Genomic DNA, 22,384 nt, shown 5'->3' on the forward strand with positions numbered 1-22,384 from the left:
TTAGTCCTGCCTGAGTTCTCTCTCTGAACTGCAGAACACCTCTCCCCTACAATATGAAAATGGGTGGGGGTTACTTTGTAGTCTTAGAACAATTCCTGACATAAGGTAACACGTCTACTCCTCTATAGAAATGGTACAATAACTGAGCATTGTCAGCCTAATACAGAAAGAGTGTTACTGTAGGATTACCATGTGAACATAAAGGAAAGAAAGTCTGAGAGAAGACTAAAACCAATGGAATGACCACCTCTAAGGACTGGTAAACTTCAATTTATTACATTTGTGTTCTTGGGTTTAGAAACACTTTATATGAAGCCCACCTGAACATTTAGCATCACATTATCTTAAAATAAATACAATGCTGATTTTTTTTTTAAACTCAACCTGAATGGCATCATCAAAGCTCAATTAATGGTCAGCGGCAAGTTTGAAAATTGAAATTTACCAACAGTCTCTGTCCAACCTCATAGAGGAAGACAATTTTTGCCAGCATGAATGGGCAAAAATGTCAGGATTCAAATGTATAAAGCTGGTAGTAACTTACCCTATAAGACTTGCATCTTCAGGCAGTGAGTACTTATGAAACCAACAGTTATGGCACATATAGTGCCTACATGGCAAATAATGTGTTACCAATTTACGAATAAAAGGAAAACTTTGCTCATCCTCTTTATTATATTGCCTAATCTAACATATAACCTCCAATCCAGGTGCTTACCTACCTCTCTTAAAAGTAGCAGGCCCTTCAAGTGTTTACATACATCTTCATGCTTGAAATTTTCCAGCTCTGCCTATTTTTTGCGCATTACCTTCATTGACATTAGAGTTGCAAGAAGTTCTGCTCCATTCAAATCATTGAGAAGTTAGTGCACCTAGGAGGCCAGTGCTGGAGAGAAATTAGAGCCCTAGGATGTAAACCCCTGAAGGGGCCCCTGCCACAATGGAGAGCTATGTGAACAACTGGATGGGATGGTGGGGCGTTCTGGGTTTGGTTAGGTTGGGGAATGGGGTGGGTTGACATTAAGGAAAAAGGAGCCCTGCTTTGTATTTTGCCAATGCCCTTTTTGTCTTAAACAGAACCTGAAGACAGTTGTCCAATGTAAATTCTTCTATCTTAAGTAAAGCTGATCACAGTTCAGTATTCATTGTCCCCAGATTATCTAGGGATGTGCTTGTTCTGTAGCAATTTTAGCAAAAGACACTAAAATCATTTATATGCCTTTTACATCATTTCAGTATTGCCTATTTATACATTACCCATAAATTATATTACAGTGTGTTTTGTAATGAGAACATTGCAGTATCTATGGGATTAGTTTGTTGAAGCATCCCCTAATGAACCTTCACATAAATCACCTGCATAAATCTACAAGCAACCCTATCACACGTTCCAATAAAATTCCCATATCCCTTCAATAAAAAGCCTATTTTCAAATATTAGGAGACAATTTGCCATTTGTTTTATGGCTTCCACGTTTTCCATATTGAATGCATTTGTTTTCAGAAAAACCAAACCTGCAGCTGTATCCCTACTCTAGTCTGTTGTCAAACTTAATCAAGCTCACATTTTAGTTATAGGCGGAAATGTTTTCTATTAAATAATGTGGAAATCTGATTGTGTCAGTATTGCAGGGCATTAATCTAGCCGTAATTCCTTGTCTTTCACACATTCTACTTTAAATGCCATAGGGTATAGGATAAATAACATAAAATACGCATTTTAAGACAATTATGTGTTCTATAAAGCTATTAATACACAGATGTAACAAGATTCATTACTCTGTCTTGGGTGATATATTTTGGGCTGTGTTGTGATTTATTGTGCCAAGCCTGCTTGTTTTGCTTTGTTACATCATCAGAAGTTTGACTACTTTTGGGGTTTGCTTTATGTTTTATCTTACTTCATCTTTAGGGTGGATTTGCTGGAAATTCCATTTTTTGTAAAGACCTTGTCATGCATTAACACAGTGCCCCCCTAACGCCCCACCCCATACACACAAACACACACATGTCCGGAACTAACCCAGAATGGAACGTCTCATCTAGTGGTGCAATATGTTATTGGTTTTTTTTAATCATTGGTTTTTTTTAAAGCCACTGTACATAATGGTTGCACTTGTCTGCTTACTGAGGTACAGTAAGTAACAGGAACCAGCTTCCTACTGTAGATTGCTAAAATTCTGTAGTATTTTTAAGAAGTGAGTTAAAGGTGTTTATTTACAATGGTGATATTGAAAACCTACAATGGACCTACCATCTTACTAGCATTTTTTATTTTGCGCTTTAGATTAAAAAAAAAGAATAAATCCAAATAGCAAAAATATATTTATAATTATTTATATTGTTCTTTTTTTTTTTTGTTTTAATAGGAACATCAGTTGATGACAAAAGAAGTAACCCGGCCTCCGATTCAGAGCAAATCTTTATAACATACAGGTACCGCTTAACAGCTTCAAATGTGTTAGTTTTTAGTTATTAAGTAGAATGGTAAAGGCCAGACTGTTACTCCTTGTCACTCCATTATTTCACTCAATCAGGAGTGTTCTGACACTTTTTTGGTCTGTTTCAGTATATGTGCCTCTCTAACAATAAATATGGAAGCTGCCTGTGCTTCCTGTGCTTGCCCTTCCTTCTTAAAATTCTAGTTCCCGACACTTCAACTGGTTTTTCCTCTAAACCTTTCAAAGCACTCAAACAGATTAAACTTGAACTTCATGACCTCCTCCTTCATGATACCTGGCGCACCCTTCACCCTACGGACAAAGACTACACCTTTTATTCCGCACCACACAAACGCCATTCCAGAATCGACTATTTTTTTCTCTCGCAAAAGGACTTACATATATTGAAATCGGCCTCGATCGAACCAATGATTTTATCTGACCATCACCCAATTATGATGACTTTACAATTCCCGGATACACCAGCCGCATCCAAAACATGGAGATTGGACCCCTTTCTTCTTACAGACTCATCCGTCACCCTCCAGATCCGTGATTCTTTGACCAACTACTTTAAAGAAAACACATCTCCAGACACGACCCCTCTCGTACAGTGGGAGGCGCACAAATGTGTAATGCGTGGCCTTCTCATGTCCATATCCGCTTTACGAAAACGCCTAGCTCAAACATCCTTTACTGCCTTAATGCAAAAAGTCCGTGCACTTGAATGCACGCATAAACGCTCTAGAGCCTTGGAATCTTCAGCAGCACTAGATCAGGCGCGAAAACAACTTCGAGATGTTGTTGACAAAAAAATCAAACGTAATTTTACGCTACAACAGAAACTTTTCTATGAACATGGAAATAAGAGTGGCAAATTTCTAGCCAGGGCCTTGCAATCTAGAAGGGCAGCTCAGCAAATCTCTCAGCTCACTTCCAAGCAGGGTCGCTTACTGAAAACATCAACGAATATTGCAGCTGAATTTGAGCAATACTATTCCTCTCTCTACAATTTACCCGTACCATCTAAACCGACAGGAGACACCAGGCCTCGTGAGACTATTATTCAGACCTTCTTGACCCGATACCTTCCAAACTCTATTTCTAGAACACAAGCGCAAGACTTAGATGGCGCCTTGACCCTGACGGAATTACAACACGCCATTGCACAACTGAAACCTGGTAAAAGTCCAGGTCCTGACGGGTTTATCACTTCGTACTATAAGTCTTTCAGTGACATCTTAGCGCAGCCATTTCTACGGGCCTTCAACACTTTAGATACACCCGGGCAATCCATGCGTCATCTCTCTGAGGCCCATATTACGGTCATACCTAAAGAGAATAAAGACCAAACCTCTCCTGCGAACTACCGTCCGATCTCTCTATTAAACGTTGATCTAAAGATCTTTGCCAAAATCTTGGCCAATCGTCTATTACGCATCATAGATCCCATCATATCAACAGACCAGGTGGGCTTTGTACCAGGGAGGGAAGCTAGAGACAATACAATAAGGGCCATAAATATTCATCATTGGTTAACTCAACAGCAACAATCTGGCTTCTTTCTATCTCTAGATGCAGAAAAGGCATTTGACAGACTGGCGTGGGACTACATGGAGGCAGTTCTGATTGGACTGGGATTGCCTCCGCGTTTCCTGGCATTTATCATGTCTCTATATACCACTCCCACAGCTAAAGTGAGAGTTAATGGTCTCCTTTCGGATTCCTTTTCGATAGGCAATGGGACTAGACAGGGATGTCCTTTATCCCCTCTCCTATTTATTCTGACTCTGGAACCTTTGTTGAATTGTATCAAACAGAATGATAACATCAAGGGGATTCTGATAAATGGCAAAATTCATAAAATAGCGGCCTTTGCTGATGACATACTACTTTTCCTAACAGACCCACATATCACTTTACCTAATCTGCTGCAAGAATTCAAGCTGTTCCAGTATCTGGCTAACTTCAAAATCAACTTCTCTAAATCTCAAGCCCTTAATGTCTCCTTGACCCAAGATGTGTTTAGACAAGCGAAAATGAATTTTCCTTTTACTTGGCAGTCGGCGGCGATCACATATCTGGGTATCCAATTACCAACTCACCTAACGGAACTTTACGATAAAAACTTCTTACCCCTCTTGCGTAATATCTCCACAGACCTTCAGGCTTGGAATAAACCCTGGTTCTCTTGGTTTGGTAGAGCAGCCATTCTCAAGATGAACGTACTTCCTAGAATATTGTATCTACTGCAGACAATACCGATTAAACTACCGACTTCTTTCTTCGCATCCTATAAAACACTCTGTACCTCCTTTCTTTGGTATAATAAACGCCCAAGAATTAGCTTTGCCCTACTCACCATGCCCAAGAAGGGTGGAGGTATTGGATTACCTGATATTGCCCGATACTACAGGGCCTGTCACCTAGCAAGGGTAGTAGATTGGACCACGACCCACAATCGTAAGGTCTGGGTTGGTTTGGAGGCAGATTTCTCGACAATACCACTTGCCCCTTCCCCTTGGCTGGAAAACTCTCACATTCCTTCGGAGTTTCGGGAACACCCTCTTATAGGTCCTACTTTAAGCTGTTGCCATCAGTTGTTCCAGAAAAAAGAACTCTCTTCCTTTCCGGGTCCTTTAACTCCGATCAAAATGAATCCAGAGTTTCTGCCGGGTATGTCTCGGGCCTTCCTAGCCGGAGATGCTCGTCCAGTTAATCTGACAGTACACCAACTCTTCAAAAATAAGAAGTTCTTATCTAGAGAGGACATTATGAAGACATGGCCATCCCTGAACTTTACGCCATGGATGTTTAGACAACTTCATCACTTTATACGAAGCTCCCCACATCTACAAGATTACTCAAGGCCACTTACTCCGTATGAGAAACTTTGCTTTACGGACTTCCCCCAGAGACATGTTATATCCAAGCTCTATTCCTATCTGGGTACCGCCAATACGTCTCAACCTCGAAAGGCCTGTGAGGCCTGGTCGCTTGATCTACAACTGTCATTGTCACCGGAAGATTGGGATCACATCTATGACCATATGCATACAGGTTCCATTTGTGTCTCGACACAAGAAAACAACTATAAAATATATTCCAGATGGTACAGAGTTCCATCCTTGCTTCATAAATTTGACCCGGACGTTTCGGATTTATGTTGGAGATGTCAACAGGCAAAGGGTACACTCCTACATATATGGTGGGACTGTCCGCTGCTACAGCCCTTTTGGAGTAAAGTGCGAGACTTAGTTTCACAAATAACCACATACAATCTAGACTTCACCCCGGCACAATTTTTACTCCACCACTCCTCACTTCCTTTTCGGACTTATCGTAAGTCTCTTGCCTTGCACATGATAAATGCGGCAAAACAATGTATCCCTGTTCACTGGCGGTCAAAACAGGTTCCCACTGTGCGGGAGTGGTTTCTTAGGGTCATCAGGATTGCGGAGATGGAGGAGCTGATTTCAGTGGCAAAAGAACACCCCGAGAGATTCAGGAAGACTTGGGCATGTTGGAAACACTTTCAAACCACCAGTATTTATCGTTTTTCTATGAATGAATGAGATGTGATTCAAGAACTCAAACACCTTTAGAGCTCTCACCTCTAGAATTGCTCCATAGACTGAGTCTACCCGGACCATCTCTTACATAAAGGTATAATCTACGTCACCATAAATAATGTTACGTGATATGATTAGTTTACAGCCACTATTTATTATTTGACCCCCTCCATTCCCCCCCCCCCCCCTTTTTTTTTTTTTTTTTTTTTTTTTTTTTTTCTCTCCCCTTCCTTCTATGATGCTACTCTTCACACTTCCTTCCACCTGCTGTGCCTTTCTCTCTTTTTTTCCTTTCCTTCTTTCCTTCACACCTTTGTCCTCTACAAATAACTATATCTTTTATGAGGGACAGGGTGCTCTTTCACATATAAGTGTGATTGTCCTTCACGATAAGAACCCTACATTGCCCGGCTACGGACACAGAAGAATTGCACGCCTTCAAATGATATTTTGTACTGCGCCTCATGGTCCCATTATTTGAATAATCCCTACGCATCAGAGCAGCATCCACTATAATCCTCTAGACTACCTATTATAATCAGTCTTCTTTTTTTTTTTTTTTTTGGTTTAGTTTACTCAACTGCTATAATGTGATCTTTTGTATAAGGGTAATTCACACTTCAAGTAAACAACTTATGACCCGTCTGCGCTACGGGAGATTATGACAGATGTTTCTGCGCGGACTGTGTTCCGTATCCGTATATGACTTGTTATGCCTTTCTTATTTCAAAATAAAATAAACCTTTTTTTTTTGGAAAAAAAATTCTAGTTCCCTGGTTGTCATGCTAATCCATTGGCTTCAGTATTTTCTTAGATATTAACAAAAAAAAAGGTATTCTGCTTTGGTGTTTCAACTTTTACTTTTTTTCAACTTTTACTTTCAATTTTTACTTTGAAGAAGTACAGTAAGTGCCAAAATGCTACAGGTCCAGTTTTTGCTCTGTTGCCATACAGTATGTTGGTGACTGATTTAAAAAAAATTACTGGCTGTCTTAATGCAATGCACATTAAAATGTGATGTACCACACGGTAACATTTGGATGGTAACAGAACTCTCTGAAAAAGGCCCCAGAGCTTGCTGCCTGTGACTATCTCTTCAGCATAACCATCTCAACTACCTCTTCAGTTGATCCAGGTAATATCCGATTGCCTCTCGGTGGAACAGGAAGGAATTTTTTTTTCCCAGCAGGAGCAAATTAGATCATGCTTTGCTGGGTTTTTTTGCCTTCCTCTGGATTGACTGTGGGTATAGGATTATAACGTTTTTGTTTTTTTTGTTTTTTATGGTTGAACTGGATGTACTTTTGTCTTTTTTCAGCCAGACTAACTATGTAACTATGTAGCATCCTTTAACAGAGATTTTTCAAATCCTACAATGTCCCTTTAAAAGTAAGTGCACAGATAAACAAAGCAGTTTTCACATTTGCAGTGTATTGTCACAATGCTGCACAGACTGTAGCAAAATTGTTCTTTCACTTATAATGGTTGTAAACCTCTGAAATGAAAAATCAACAACACATATCCTTCTTTAGTGTGTACTTGCCTGAATCCAAAGCACCTAGTGTGGTTACTATCTGTTCTTTCCTCCCTCTGCTATCTGCATGAGTCATTTCTGACAGGTTATGCCAATACCACAGAATTCCTGGAGATAGCCCAGCCCTGCCCCTCCCCCAGCACAAAACATATGATTGACAACCCCAGCTGTGCATGTTTCCCTTTAAGAGACTGTGTGTGTGGGGGGGGGGGTCCACTCAGGTCTCAGATTACACTCAGCTTCCTGCATTATGCTGTGTGCGGTGTGACATCAGATACCCACCCCCCACCTTCTAGAGATGCAAAAATGTGTGTCTTAGGAGGCTGTAGAAGAGAAGGTCTGTAGATAAATATGTACAACTGATGTTAAGAGGATTTGTTTCATTTCTGTGTATCACCTCAGGCTAGTCACTTTAATGCATATATGTGAGAATTTACAACCACTATAGATAGATATTGTGGGCTTCAATAAACTCATTGCTGTCTCATGTTTAACTTATCCACATTTTAATGAACTGAATGATGTACTGTATATACCATATATAATATTTCATTATGCCGTAATTCAGCTTTAAGTGGTAGCAAAGTGTGTTTTCTAACTTGTACCTACAGGTAAGCCTTTAATAAGGCATACCTGTAGGTGCTGTAAATATCTCCTAAACGTGCACTAATTAGGGAATATTTACCTGTGTAAAGCACAGACACATGCACGCTGAAGGAACGGCATGCCCGTGCTGTACCTTCAGAGCTGTGTGCCGTAAAAAGTGACTCCTGCAATGCATACTAACACATTGTTCCTTTGTCCTACAGGGGACATTTTTTTTAATATCACTTAAAAAATCACTATTGTGTAATGGTGTGATACTTTAGTTCTGACATATTTAAGAACCATGCACAGTCCTAACAAAAGATATTCCAAAAAGTTGGATTGGTATACCGGGTCAGACAAAACTAAATACTATTGTTCAGGCAGACTCCAACACAGTCCAAGTCCAAGCGTGGCTCTTGTATGCATGCTCCATTGAAAAGCCACTGCATATTAATTTTCTAACAGTTCAAATGTGATAGTTCAATCAAAATATGAAATATAAATTAAAAAAAATATATAAAGTGCTTGAATGGTGAAAAATCAATAAAGTGCTTAAATGGTGAAAGATCAATATGATGTGCTCCAGACAAATTAAGTATTTTCAAATAAACACAGTGCTCCACCTTGACTTAGTGTTCCGCCACCTAAAGATATATAGATGGCTGCTCACCTCATACCGTGGACCTATAAATTAATACAGGTCAACCAGGCATTCCAAAAATATGCTTTTTCCCTGACAAAGCCATGTGGTTGGTGGTGTAACACGTGGGGTGGAGCCTAGTGACGTCATTGCCGGCTGTTTACAGAGCGGGAGTTTTAAATTTTAAATCGATCTGTTACTGCTTCTATCATGTGAGCGACACTCTGGAACAATTGTATGTGAAATTAAACAGTATTACACTATGGGAGATGTCCTCTGTTCTTTGTGTATGTGGAGTTGAGCCTTTTGTACCACTAGCCCCTCCCTCCTAGGAGCAGGGCCCTCCTATCCCTCTTGTATTGAACTGAATTGTTGCTTTATTGTCTCCCGTTTATATTGTAAAGCACTGAGCAAACTGTTGGCGCTAAATAAATCCTGTGTAATAATAATAATAGTATATACAGTTATTGAAGGGGTGCCTGTCATCAGCTCTCTGTTGCGATCTACAGCATCTTTTTGGAATTCGCATGCTTGGTTGACCTGTATTCATTTATAGGTCCACGTTATGAGGTGAGCTGCCATCTATATATCTTTAGGTGGAGGATCACTAAATCAAGGTGGAGCACTGTTTGTTTCTGAAAACACTTCATTTGTCCAGAGCACATCGTATTGATTTTTCACCATTTAAGCACTTTATTGATTTTTCACCATTCAAGCACTTTTTTATATTTTTTCTAATTTATATTTCATATTTTGATTGAACTATCACATTTGAACTTTTTATGGACTATTATGTATATATGAGTTAGCGCAACACTATTTATATATGTTTTATGTTTTAAGTGTGGGATCATCTTTTAAGTGTTATTGCAGCGGAAGGAAGAATGTAGCAACCGAATGCATGTGCTCCTGCGCTGAACTGTGGACTCCCCGCTATTGGTATCCCCACATAGATAGGAGAAATGCAGGCCTTGCTGCCCTCGACGGACCAGGGAAATCCAAAAGAAACTGTATGTGGAAAACAAAAAAGAGGGCGCACAGGCCTAGTGCAATACCTTAAAAAATAGGATTTATTGAAAAAAGTAAAATACTCACAAGATAAAATGATGTAAAGTCAGATATACATAGGAACCATGTCACATAGGATGCAGAGTGGTACAGGAACCCCTATGGGTGGTCTGCTAGGGGACTTGGATCCTCTGGATAGCTAGTGGCTGACTCGTTTCGAGGAAGCACCTCTTCTTCAGAGCCAGTGTATGTTAAAGGTAATGCACTAGACCTGTGTGTCCTCTTTGTCTTCCACATACATGTTATTGCAGCGGCTCTATTTTATTAAAAGTCAAAAAAAGAGTAAAAAACAAGCTCTCGGATCACATAAAGAAGCTGGCATGAAAGGATGAACCCCTATATCCTTAAAAACATTAAAAAAAACATAAAATGCAGCGCTATACAATATTACTGAATAAAGTGACAATGGTGATATATTCAAAGTGAAGGTGCTAGATTAGCACTAAAGTGAATATTATTGCATGGGTGTCCTACAGAATATCAGCAAGTAACTATTAATTGCAGATAAATAGAAAGTGACAATGGTGAACAGTCCAATATAAATTAAATGGATGAGATCATTCGGATAAAAACGTCCCAGAAATCTCCGTGATGAATGGGTGGAAAGTGATTCCGCGGTAGATAATGGTATATGAATGCACTCACTAGAAGCGAATATTAAATGCGCATAGAAAAATATCCAGCTCCTCCACAGGTTGGGAAACCTTCCTTCAGGAAAATCATGGTATGGAGACAGGGAAACACCACTGGCTTCTGACAGCTATGACAGGGAGGACTCCGGCACCACCACTAGCCTCTGACTGTATTACAGGGATGGCTCAGGACACTTCTCCACCATGGATAGAGCCAGCAGGAATATTGCAATCCACCTTGGAGAAAATAGCTTGCAGAAATGAGCCACAACAGGACTGCTTATGGCAGGGGTGTCCAAACTTTTTTGGAAGAGTGCCAGATTTGATGAAGTGAACATGTGCGAGGGCCGACCATTTTGCCCGACATTCTGATGAACCATTAACATTAAATGCAAATGAACTATTTTATGCAAAGGTTTATTGAAAACGGCATACTTTTCATTTTGTGACTTGGATGACAAATCTAAACAGGTGTTAAATCACTCTGCCAGCACAGGGAGAAGGAAAGCCCAAATCTCGCGAGATCTCGGAGGTCGCGAGATTTGGGCTTTGTTTCTCCTTGCACTGTCTGATGACATCAAGCGATCCTGAGCACCAATCCATTATAGCCCAAATTGATACCGTATTTTTCGCTCCATAAGACGCACCTGACCATAAGACGCACCTAGGTTTTAGAGGCGAAAAACAGGAAAAAAAAATTCTGAACCAATGGACTGCAGACATAGTACAGGAGATGACCAGAGACTGCGGACACAGTACATGAGATGACCAGAGACTGAGGACACAGTACAGGGGATGACCAGAGACTGCGGACACAGTACAGGAGATGACCAGAGACTGCGGACATAGTACAGGAGATGACCAGAGACTGCGGACACAGTACAGGAGATGACCAGAGACTGCGGACATAGTACAGGAGATGGCCAGAGACTGCGGACACAGTACAGGAGATGGCCAGAGACTGCGGACACAGTACAGGAGATGGCCAGAGACTGCGGACACAGTACAGGAGATGACCAGAGACTGCGGACACAGTACAGGGGATGACCAGAGACTGCGGACACAGTACAGGGGATGACCAGAGACTGCGGACACAGTACAGGAGATGACCAGAGACTGCGGACACAGTACAGGGGATGACCAGAGTCTGCGGACACAGTACAGGAGATGACCAGAGACTGCGGACACAGTACAGGAGATGACCAGAGACTGCGGACACAGTACAGGAGATGACCAGAGACTGCGGACACAGTACAGGGGATGACCAGAGTCTGCGGACACAGTACAGGAGATGACCAGAGACTGCGGACACAGTACAGGAGATGACCAGAGACTGCGGACACAGTACAGGAGATGACCAGAGACTGCGGACACAGTACAGGGGATGACCAGAGTCTGCGGACACAGTACAGGAGATGACCAGAGACTGCGGACACAGTACAGGAGATGACCAGAGACTGCGGACACAGTACAGGAGATGACCAGAGACTGCGGACACAGTACAGGAGATGACCAGAGACTGCGGACATAGTACAAGGGATGACCAGAGTCTGCGGACACAGTACAGGGGATGACCAGAGTCTGCGGACACAGTACAGGAGATGACCAGAGACTGCGGACACAGTACAGGAGATGACCAGAGGCTGCGGACACAGTACAGGAGATGACCAGAGGCTGCGGACACAGTACAGGAGATGACCAGAGACTGCGGACACAGTACAGGATATGATCAGAGACTGCGGACATAGTGCAGGAGATGACCAGAGACTGCGGGCACAGTGCAGGGGATGACCAGAGACTGCGGACACAGTACAGGGGATGACCAGAGACTGCGGACATAGTACAGGAGATGACCAGAGACTGCGGACACAGTACAGGAGATGACCAGAGACTGCAGACATAGTAAATAATGGTAAATGGTAGCCCCAGTAGTAATTCCCTGCGCACCACCTGGGATCACTCGGCCCACGTTCCGGACCCCACAGATGAGCTGCCCAATATATAACTTACGGCCCTCCACTAGCGATTCTGCGAACGCCACTGAGGACTCCAGGGATCTGTCGAGCGGGAATTGACGTCATCAGCCGGCACACAGAGAAGGAAAGCAGAAATCTCACGAGATCTTGGACGTCGCGAGATTTGGGCTCTCCTTCCTGCACCAGCTGATGATGTCAAGAGATCGCTGGAGTCCTCAGTAGCTTTCAGGGAATCACTACCGGGGGCCGTAAGTTATGTATTTGGGTAGCTCACCTGTGGGGCCGTTTCAGTCCGGAACGCGGGCCGCAATTGGCCCGCGGGCCGGACTTTGGACATGCCTGGCTTATGGTGTAGAAAAATGTATTAAATTAAAAGATCATCCACGTGGCTCTATTTTATTAGCTCATTCACCAGTTTGATAGCGCACATTGTTGTATTTCATTTTAATTTTCTAACAGCGTTTTTCAAGGTTTATAACTTCAAACTCCTCTTATGACTTTACAGTGGGAATTTTTTCCTTGTATTTCCTGCAGTGTGATGCATGTGTTTTAAAAAGAGGTAAATAGAAGGACAGTCAAAAAATGATCGGATGTGGCTGTAGTTTATTCAGATCACCTTGTAGCATTACATGGTAAAAAAAATTAATCTGCATTGCACGATGCTTTTCTGTAGTAGCAATAATGAGGTCCATAGGAGCCAACTGGAAGAATGTGTTAATGCATTACCATGACTTATGCACTTATACTGCATGTTAACCAACAAGTTCATTTGAATGCCAACCTCTACTACTGCTTATACTTACTGTCTCTTAGCTCCCTTATGGCTATGCTTAGTTGTGGTAGCAAGAAGAAGAAACCCAAGCTAAAGTTATTAATCCTGACTTGCTGCTTTTACAGGGTTGAACACCCTTTTGTGACAGCCCTGGATCCTTGAGTGACCAGTTTCCCATCACCATCCCTGTCAAATGTGAGAAATAGAGGGACTTACATGCTCCTCCATAACCGGAATTGCAGGCATTTTTCTTAGCTACTGATAGCTGAAAAGAATGGCAGGGGGTTGAATGGAAGCTAAGTATGACAAAGCCGCAGGCAGCCACAATACTCACCATCCACCAATTATCATACCGATGAGATCTTTACATCTACTCAGGGAGGCACCATCTTTTTGTCACACATGTAGAGAATTGGGGACTTTGACACATTATCTACCGTATGTAGCAATTTTTATTTTATAGCTTGTACACATAATTGTTCCTTGTTTTCCCTTTATGTTTTTGATTTTTTTAAATGTACAGGCCCTTTCCAGCACAGGACTCCTATTGAGCCATTTAGTAGATGACTTATTTGGCTTACATCAAAGACCCATTCACACCACGTCCCCTGGGCTGCCTTGCTTAAAGTGGTTGTAAAAGCTCAAGGTTTTTTGCCTTCAGGCATTCTATGCATGAAGACAAAAACGTTCTGTGTGCATGCAGTGCCCCAAGCCCACTCAGTACTTACCTGAGCCTCATCGCAATCCAGCGATGTGAACGACAGCCTCGGCTGTCCCGGGTCTCTGCCTCCTCATTGGCCATTGTCAATCACAGCCAGTCAGCCAATGAGGAGAGAGAGGGAGGGGCCAAGCCACGGCTCTGTGTGTGAATGGACACAAGGAGTAGCAGGTGCCCCCATAGCAAACTGCTTGCTGTGGGAGCACCCAACAGGAGGGAAGAGAAGGATCCAGGCCTCACTGTGCAAATCCACTGCACACAGCAGGTAAGTATAGACATGTTTGTTACCCCCCCCACCTAAAAAATTAATCTTTAGAATTGCTTAAAAGCTAAGGTTTGATTCTCTCATACTGTATTTTGCCTCCTTCCCACTCTCATCAATATGCTGTTTAATTAGTTACATAAAACCTTTCGTTTTTCACTCATACCTTGTTTTAGATCCAGTGAGTGTTATCACATTCTCTGTGCTTCTCTATGTAATAATGCAGGTAGATCAAGACTGGTGGGAAGGTCTGTACATATTTTCCTGCAAACATCACAGCATACTACCTCAGTATTCCTTTCAAGAGCCCTCAGCCTAGTCAGTGTGCTGGCTCTTGGGAGGAGTTAACCAAATATCCAGTTGTCTTAATGAATGTCAGTCTAGAGCAGGGGGCTCCAAACTCTTTAAACAAAGGGCCAGTTTATGGTCCTTCAGACTTAAGGAAGGCCAGACTGTGGCCAGTGGAAGTAAAAACTGCCCCAGTGTTGGTGGAGTAAACAACAGGATTGATGTACTGAAACTGGAGAGTGCGAAATCTTGTGCAGCTCTGCATGGTAGCCAATCAGCTTCTAACTTCAGTTTGTTTAATTAAAAAAAAGCTCCAGTCATATTTCTGAAAATTAAAGTCAGCAGCTACAAAAAGTGTAGCTGCCAACTTTTAATAAACAGACACTCACTTGCCCCAGGATTCAGCGCTGTGCTCACCCGAGCCATTTTTTCCACTGGTCTCCTCGGTGCAAGCATCTTAACTGTGGGTACCCAGCTGTGACAGTTTGCGGCTGCACAGGCTGCGCTGCTCTTTGTGAATAGTCTTACACAGAACGGGGCTTCTTTGGAATGAGCACGCACGAGTACCCCATAGCAAGCAAGCTTGCTGTGGAAACACTCAGCGGGGGGTGTCCTGGAGTGCCAGCAGGGAACCCAAGAAGAGGGGGACTGGGGTTCCTGTGTGCAAAAACATCGCACAGAGTAGGTATGCAACAGAGCAGGTATGTATAACATGTTTGTTATTTTTAAAAAAAAACAGCCTGCAATATAATTTTAATTACAGTTTTTGTTTTTTATATTTTTAGCAGTCCAGATACTTCTTATATAGAGGGAACTTTTTTTTTGGAATGCTAAATTTAGTACATGTTCACTTTTAGGTACTTTTTTTTTAAATACCAAAAATATTTACGTCTCCCTGCTTTTTAACAGGATGTGAAAATGTTTAAAAGCGTGTTACTACATGTGCACTGTGAACCAGTCCTAAAACGTATCATTAATAATACCATTGCTGTATTGATATTCTTCATGATACAGTTTATCAGGCCCCAACCCCACCCCCCACACCAAACACACTAATCTGGCAGTTTTCCATGAAATCCCTAGTGAAATCGCTGGAGCCAACAGCAAATCCTGACAGATGGGACCAGTAGGAACAGTAAAAGGAGGGCATTTCTGGACAAATAATGTGACTGTGGCTCTATGTATCATTCTTGCAGCCGTAGTATCGTTTTACCTTCTTACTGCCTCATCACCTCTGTAAAAACAGTGAATCATTTTAATTTGAGTTCCTCTTTTCTGTGATCTGGGAGATCAGTGCATTTTCTAATTTACTTCTCACTGTTGCAGTGCCCTTCCACTCTATATTTGCCAGCTTATTAAAAATGTCAAAAAAATTCCATAGAATTTTCTGTTGAAATTACATACTTTGAACACCCATCACGCTAGTGCGTTGTGGTGATATGCTGTAAAAACACACTTTGCCGCAGGGCATGAATCACTCATTTTGAAAGACACCCTTTCGCACTTACTTTGTTGCTCACAACAGTGCACAAATATGGACCATCAGTGTGGTGTGCTGCATTGTAAAAATAATTGCTACAAGTCTGGTTTAATGTACATTGTGGAGCACTGGGAGCGCATTGAAAATGAATTTACTGCCTTTTGCAATGCGCAAATATGTTCAAAACAACAGTGTTAATGGGTCCTATAGAAGAATACATTGGTTGTCCTTGCTAACTCCATTTTGGAAATTCTCATTGCCTGTCTGCTAGGCTGATCTAATGACTTCCATACTTTCTAACTTACTGATCTACAACTAGCTTGCGGTTCTGAGTTTTATCTTTTCTAGTATGCTAGTTAAATGACATCTAAACTCAAGCAAAAAAATAAATTAAATTGCAGATTAGCAATTGTTAGATTGGTTGCTGCATTAGTTTACATTTTCAGGCTAAGGCTCCATATACACTATTTTTTTAAGCTCCTAGAAACCATGTTAAAAAGAAAAAATTGTGATTTTTATTTTTTTTAATATCTTTATTTTCCAAAAAATTGCAACTTCAAAAAACTTGCCATGCCCTCAACTTTCTACTTTCCAAAAATGGATAATTTGGGGGATAGCTGTACTGACTTGGGCCTCAAGAAATGAGGTTATTAGTACATCAGGACCAAAAATATATAGCAGAGTACATTTTATCCTAAATTTATGAAGAACAATTATTTATTTACAGCATTTTATAACAGAAACAAGAAAACATTTTTTTTTTTCAAAATTTTTTGTCTTTTTTTGTTCATTTAGCAAAAAATAATAAACCCTAGTGGTGAATAAATACCAGCAAAAGAAAGCTCTAGTTGTGTAAACCAAATGATAAAACTTTTGTTTGGGTACAGTGTTGCATGACTGCTCAATTGTCATTCAAAGTGCAACAGCGCTGAAAGCTGAAAATTGGCCTGGGCAGGAGGGGGTAAAAGTATTGAAGTGGTTAAAAGAATGTCTGAAAGCTGCTGCTCTTGTTTGCAAGTGGTGAACCTAAAATAGTCATATGCTGCCCTTCTTGTGGATAGGTACAATATTAGCTGTCCGCAAGTCACGGGGAACTTCTCCTGTTAGAAGAGATTGATTAAAAAGATCTGTTAATGGTACAACTACTATACCTCGAAGTTCTCTTACAATACCATCAGGGCCCATTGCTTTATTAATCTTTAACTTAGCCAGTTCCTCTGCTACCTCTGTCTCCGAAAATCCTAAAAATTAACCATTACTACAACCAATATGATTTCCCAACTTATTATTGTTAGTACAATTTATTTCTGAGAAGGCTGAACAAAAGTAATTGTTTAGGTGGTTTGCCCTTAGGCAGTGGAGGAGGGACTATCCAGCCAGGACTGCCAGACTTTCTCAAATTTTTTAGGATACTCCCACTCTTATAAGTAGATTTACATCTACATATAAAATGGGACCATTATGTTCACCAACCCTTTCCAGTAAGCTAAAGAGGGTGTCTCTGGCTTTTTCCAGTATAGAATCAATGCGTTTTGAGCATAGAATAATAAGAGACTGAGCAGTGTGTGTGCCAGACCCTCCACTAGGCCCAAAAGGCAAACCAACACAGTCATGGGCAAAGACAATGAGGTAACCCCAGTAATGCAATGTAGAATTCCCATCCAAAAGTCCTGGGCCAATGGACAGTAGCAAAACAAATGTCCAAAGGTAGTCGGGGAGTGCAAGCAGTACCAACACTCCACAGAGACCTGCGGATAAATACACACCAGTCTTGCAGGCATATAGTATATTCTGTGTAGAAATGTAAAATGAATTAACCTATCCCTAGCTGACACTAAATGTCCAAAAGGGAAACTCCACATCATCCCAGTCCTCTCCATTAAGATCAGGAACATCTTCCACCTATTTTTCCCTGCATTTTGTCACCAAAGGGGAAGAGATGGGAAACATTTCTTTATATAAATCAGACAATGTTTTTTTTTATGGTGTCATCTAGGGGTACATTCTCCAAAGTGGATGGCTGAATCTCCACACAAGTGGAGCCAAATTGAGAAAGAAAGGAGTGTCGCAACTGGAGGTGACTAAAAACATAGGGATTTGGCAAGCCAAATTTTTGTTTCAGATCATCAAAGGGTAGCAATGCGCCCTCTCCAGTAACATTCCCTAAAGTTTTTAACCCCTTTGGTAGCCCAAATGATGGGATCAGGTATGGTAAAAAACTGGGGAAGAAATGGGGATTCATCCACAATGGAGAGATTAGATGGAAGCAGGCGCTGATACAGCCTGAGTACAGTCCCAAGCTTTGATCGTGGCTTGCATTGGTCTAGTAAATTTGCTCCAGAGCCCCTGTATGGAAGAAGTCGCAAACTCTCATAGGAGCCCAATACTGCCACCTCCAATGCTCTGGTTAAATCCCCGACATCTCCCAGAAATCTCCTACTTGCAAAGACACCCTGCCCTGCCAAAAAACATTTATAAAGGCCTGGAAGAGCCAGACCCCCCTGCCCCCATGGCTCCTAAAGAGCTCTGAGTCCAATCCATGAAGCAAAGGGGCCCCATCCCTGATAAAGGGAGACTTCACCACGCATCAGTTTTTGTCTTCAAAAAGTCTAACAGCGACTGCAAATTTAAAGAAAAGTAATTTGCAACCCTGGCCGAAATGCAAATGCCTAGATAAGTAAATTGAGAGACCCGCTGGAGCTGCAGGGTACCATCCGCAGCTTGGGTTCCTGAGTCAAGTGGCAAGATGGTTGATTTGTCCCAATTCACCCAAAGGCCAGAGAAAACTGCAAATTTGTCCAAGATACAGAAAACCACTCGAAGAGATGGGCCAGGATCTTTCAAAAATAGTAGTAGGTCATCTGCATACAACACCAAACTATCTTAGATGGAACCCACCTCCAATGCACCAGTCTCAGGGGAAGAACGCATAACCACAGCCAATTGTTCTTCATTAAATAAAACAGGAAGGGGGAAAGGGAACACCCTTGCCTGGTGCCCCTGTCAATATAAAAAAGAGGGAGATAGAGGTCCCTGTCTTAAGAGCCATTCTAGGTCTACTGTATAGTAAGGAGACCCATTTACAGTAATTAGGCCAAAAACCCATTTGTTCCACTACTAAGCGCATGTAGCCTGAGTCTACTGATTTGAATGCTTTGGCTATATCCAGAGATACCACCGCCTTGGTCCCCACCACCGCATGAGAGATTTGCAAATGCGTGAACAGGTTATTGTTGTAGATTTTTCCAGCATAAAACCAGTCTGGTTGATATCTGCCAGGGCGGAAATAACCATGGACAGTCTGTTGGCCAAATTTTTAAGATCAGCATTAAGCAATGCTATGGGCCTATAGGAGGCTTATGTGGTCCTTGCTGGGCTTAGGAAGAAGGACCACATAAGCCTCCAGCATAGAGGGAGGCAGAGTATCATGCTAAAAACAATAAGAATACAGAGATTGCAGCCTGGGTGTAAGGGTTTCTTATTACTGCCTATGTCATTCCATGGGAAACCCATCAGGTCCTGATGATTTCTGTAGTGGGGAATGAATTGATGGCCGTCTCAGTGTAAGTGACAATAATGTCACACTCAAGCCAGGCGCTTTCCTCCACATTTAAAGAGGGCATGGGATACTTGACAGAAAGGTTGTTAATTCAGTCATATTATACAAAGGGATAGGAGCATAAGGAGAGGAATAGTAGTTAGTGAATTTGGACCTAATGGTTTTGGGGTCTGCAACCAGCTCCCCTGTCGGTGAACGAATGCAAAGCACATGAACTGGAGCAAATCAGCTACCAACTGGCCAACAGTTTACCGTTCTTGTCCCCCTTCTCGAAAATGGACTCAGCCCTATGGAGGAGGGTGGTATGAGCAAGGTCATTGTCATGCAGGCAAAGCTGACGTTTTGCCCCTAATAAAGCTGCCTTAGTCGTGTCATTAGGGGTGCTTGCCTGGGGCTTCTCACACCTCCGTACCTCTTCCTGCAAAGTCGCTCTCATGGAATTATGATTCTTTTTAACAGTTTTTGATGGCAGAAATTTAAGCCGCCCTCAACACTGCTTTGAACGTGTCCCAAACCACTGTGTCTGCAGCAGAAGAGGGGTTGGTTATCCAAAATTCTGTCATGGGATGCTCTACCTGCTGCATTACATACATAGAGATGAAGTTGGTGAAGGATGATAGTTCCCCGTAGGATTTGTCAGAAATTGAAGGGGAAAAAACGGGGGGGAGAGGTTGCAAATGGACTTCAAAGGCACAGAAATTATTTGATCCGCTGCAGATTTTGTAAGTTTGCCCACCCATAAAGAAATGAAGGGTATATAATTTTTAATATGGGTGTATTTTAAATGATAGAGACAGAATATCAACCAAAAATCCAGAAAAAACAAATGACACAAATGTTATAAATTGAGTTACAGTTCAGTAAGTAAAATAAGTGTTTGATCCCCAAGCAAAACATGTCTTAGTACTTGGTGGAGAAACCCTTATTGGCAAGTACAGAGGTAAGATGTTTCTTGTAGTTGGTTACCAGGTTTGCACATATCTCAGGATATGGCGGGATTTTGGTCCACTATTCTATACAGATCTTCTCTAAGTCTTTAAGGTTTCTTGGCTGTTGCTTGACAACTCGAAGTTTCAGCTCCCTCCATAATTTTTCACTAGGGTTAAGGTATAGAGACTGGCTAGACCACTCCATGACCTTAATATGCTTCTTCTTGAGCCACTCCTTTGTTCCCTTGGCTGTATGTTTTGGGTCATTGTCATGCTGGAAGACCCATCCACGAACCATCTTCAGTGTTCTGGCTGAGGGAAGAAGGTTCTCATCCAAGATTTTACAATACATGGTCCCGTCCATTTGCCCCTCAATGCAGCAAGGTCGGCCTGTACCCTTTGCAGTGAAACAGCCTCAAAGCATAATGTTTCCACCTCCATGTTTTACTGTAGGGTTGGTCTTCTACACGGCGAGTTGAGTTAATGTCAAAGAGCACAATTTTAGTCTCGTCTGACCACAACACTTTCTCAAAAATCCTTCTCTGAATCATTTAGAAGTTCATTAGCGAGCTTCAGATGGACCTGTACATGTGCCTTCTTGGGGAGAGGTACATTGTGGGCGCTGCAAGATTTCAGTCCATGTCGGCATATTGTGTTACCAATGGTGAGTTTGGTGAATATTGTCCCAACTACCTTGAGATCATTCACAAGCTCCTCCCCTGTAGCTCTGGGATGATCCCTCACTTTTTTCGTGATCATCCGTATCCCATGAAGTGAAATCTTGCATTAAGCTCCAGACCGAGAGCAATTGATGGTCATTTTGTGTTTCTTCCATTTTGTGAATAATTGCTCTAGCAGTTGTCTCCTTTTCACCAAGCTTCTTGCTGATGGCCTTGTAGCCCATTCCATCCTTTTGCAGGTCTACAACCTTGTCCCCGACATCCTTTGACAGCTCTATGGTCTTGCTCATGGTGGAGCCCAAGAAAGAGATTTGTGGACAGGTGTCTTTTATATACAAAACGAGTTGTAGTTAGGAGCACCTTCTTAAATTGACAGGACAAATGTGTATCACATAAGCACATAGCCAGTCTGTGGGAGCCGGAATTATTGTTGGTGGGTAGGGGATCAAATACTTATTTTACTCACTGAACTGCAACTCAATTTATAACATTTGTATTGTGTTTTTTTTCTAGATTTTTGGTTGATATTCTGTCTCTATCATTTAAAATACACCTATCATAAAAAAATTATAGACCCCTCATTTCTTTGTTAGTGGGCAAACTTACAATATCGGCAAGGGATCAAATAATTATTTTTCCAACTGTATCTAGCATCAAATAACCACAACCTGCATCTGTCCCTGGAAACAAGGGGCAGTTGGCACCTATGTTGTTAGGCAATACATCACATTCTGTCTGTCCCTGTCTTTATCTTTTCTTTATGCTCCTCACATTTACTTTGATCTAAGCAGCATATTTTATGTATGCAGCTCAGAATATTTAAAGGTGGAATTTCACACACAAACACATTGAGCAGATGTTAATTATGAGTTTTATTAGCATCATTAATTAATTCAAACATGGCGAAAAAAAAAAAATCTCTTTTCCAGGCAATAGCGTATGTTGTCTTTATTGTATATTCTATATTATTGCTATCATATACAAACCCGGACTGTTTAAAGCAAGGAGGAATTTATTTTATTAGTTGTTCATGGTGCCCTATACAGTTTTATGCATATATTTACATGTATACATTTTGAGCAAGTCTTGTCATAGTCCTCCAAAGATCTTATTACATAAATAAATATATCTCAAGTTCTTATACAAACACCTTAAAAAAGCAATTAACCCTTCTATAGAAATGGTCACACCAAAAATTTCCAAACACATTATCTCCTAGATTGTAAGCTCCAAGGAGCAGGGTCC

At 41.5% G+C, this 22,384-nt stretch overlaps 1 protein-coding gene across 4 annotated transcripts in view; it reads left to right on the forward strand.

Annotated features, from left to right (window-relative positions):
• TBC1D5 (TBC1 domain family member 5) overlaps nt 1-22,384 on the forward strand; it is a 766,435-nt gene that overhangs the window by 395,088 nt on the left and 348,963 nt on the right. For all 4 annotated transcript variants that reach the window (XM_089692221.1, XM_089692220.1, XM_089692223.1 and 1 more), the window contains exon 5: nt 2,370-2,436. In XM_089692221.1, the coding sequence (XP_089548347.1) occupies nt 2,370-2,436 (67 nt within the window). The remainder of the gene's footprint in view (nt 1-2,369; nt 2,437-22,384) is intronic.

Source organism: Staurois parvus, unplaced genomic scaffold, assembly GCF_062004578.1.
Source record: "Staurois parvus isolate SC_StPar_1 unplaced genomic scaffold, SC_StPar_1.0 ptg000579l, whole genome shotgun sequence".
In the NCBI taxonomy this organism is placed as follows: Eukaryota; Metazoa; Chordata; class Amphibia; order Anura; family Ranidae; genus Staurois; species Staurois parvus.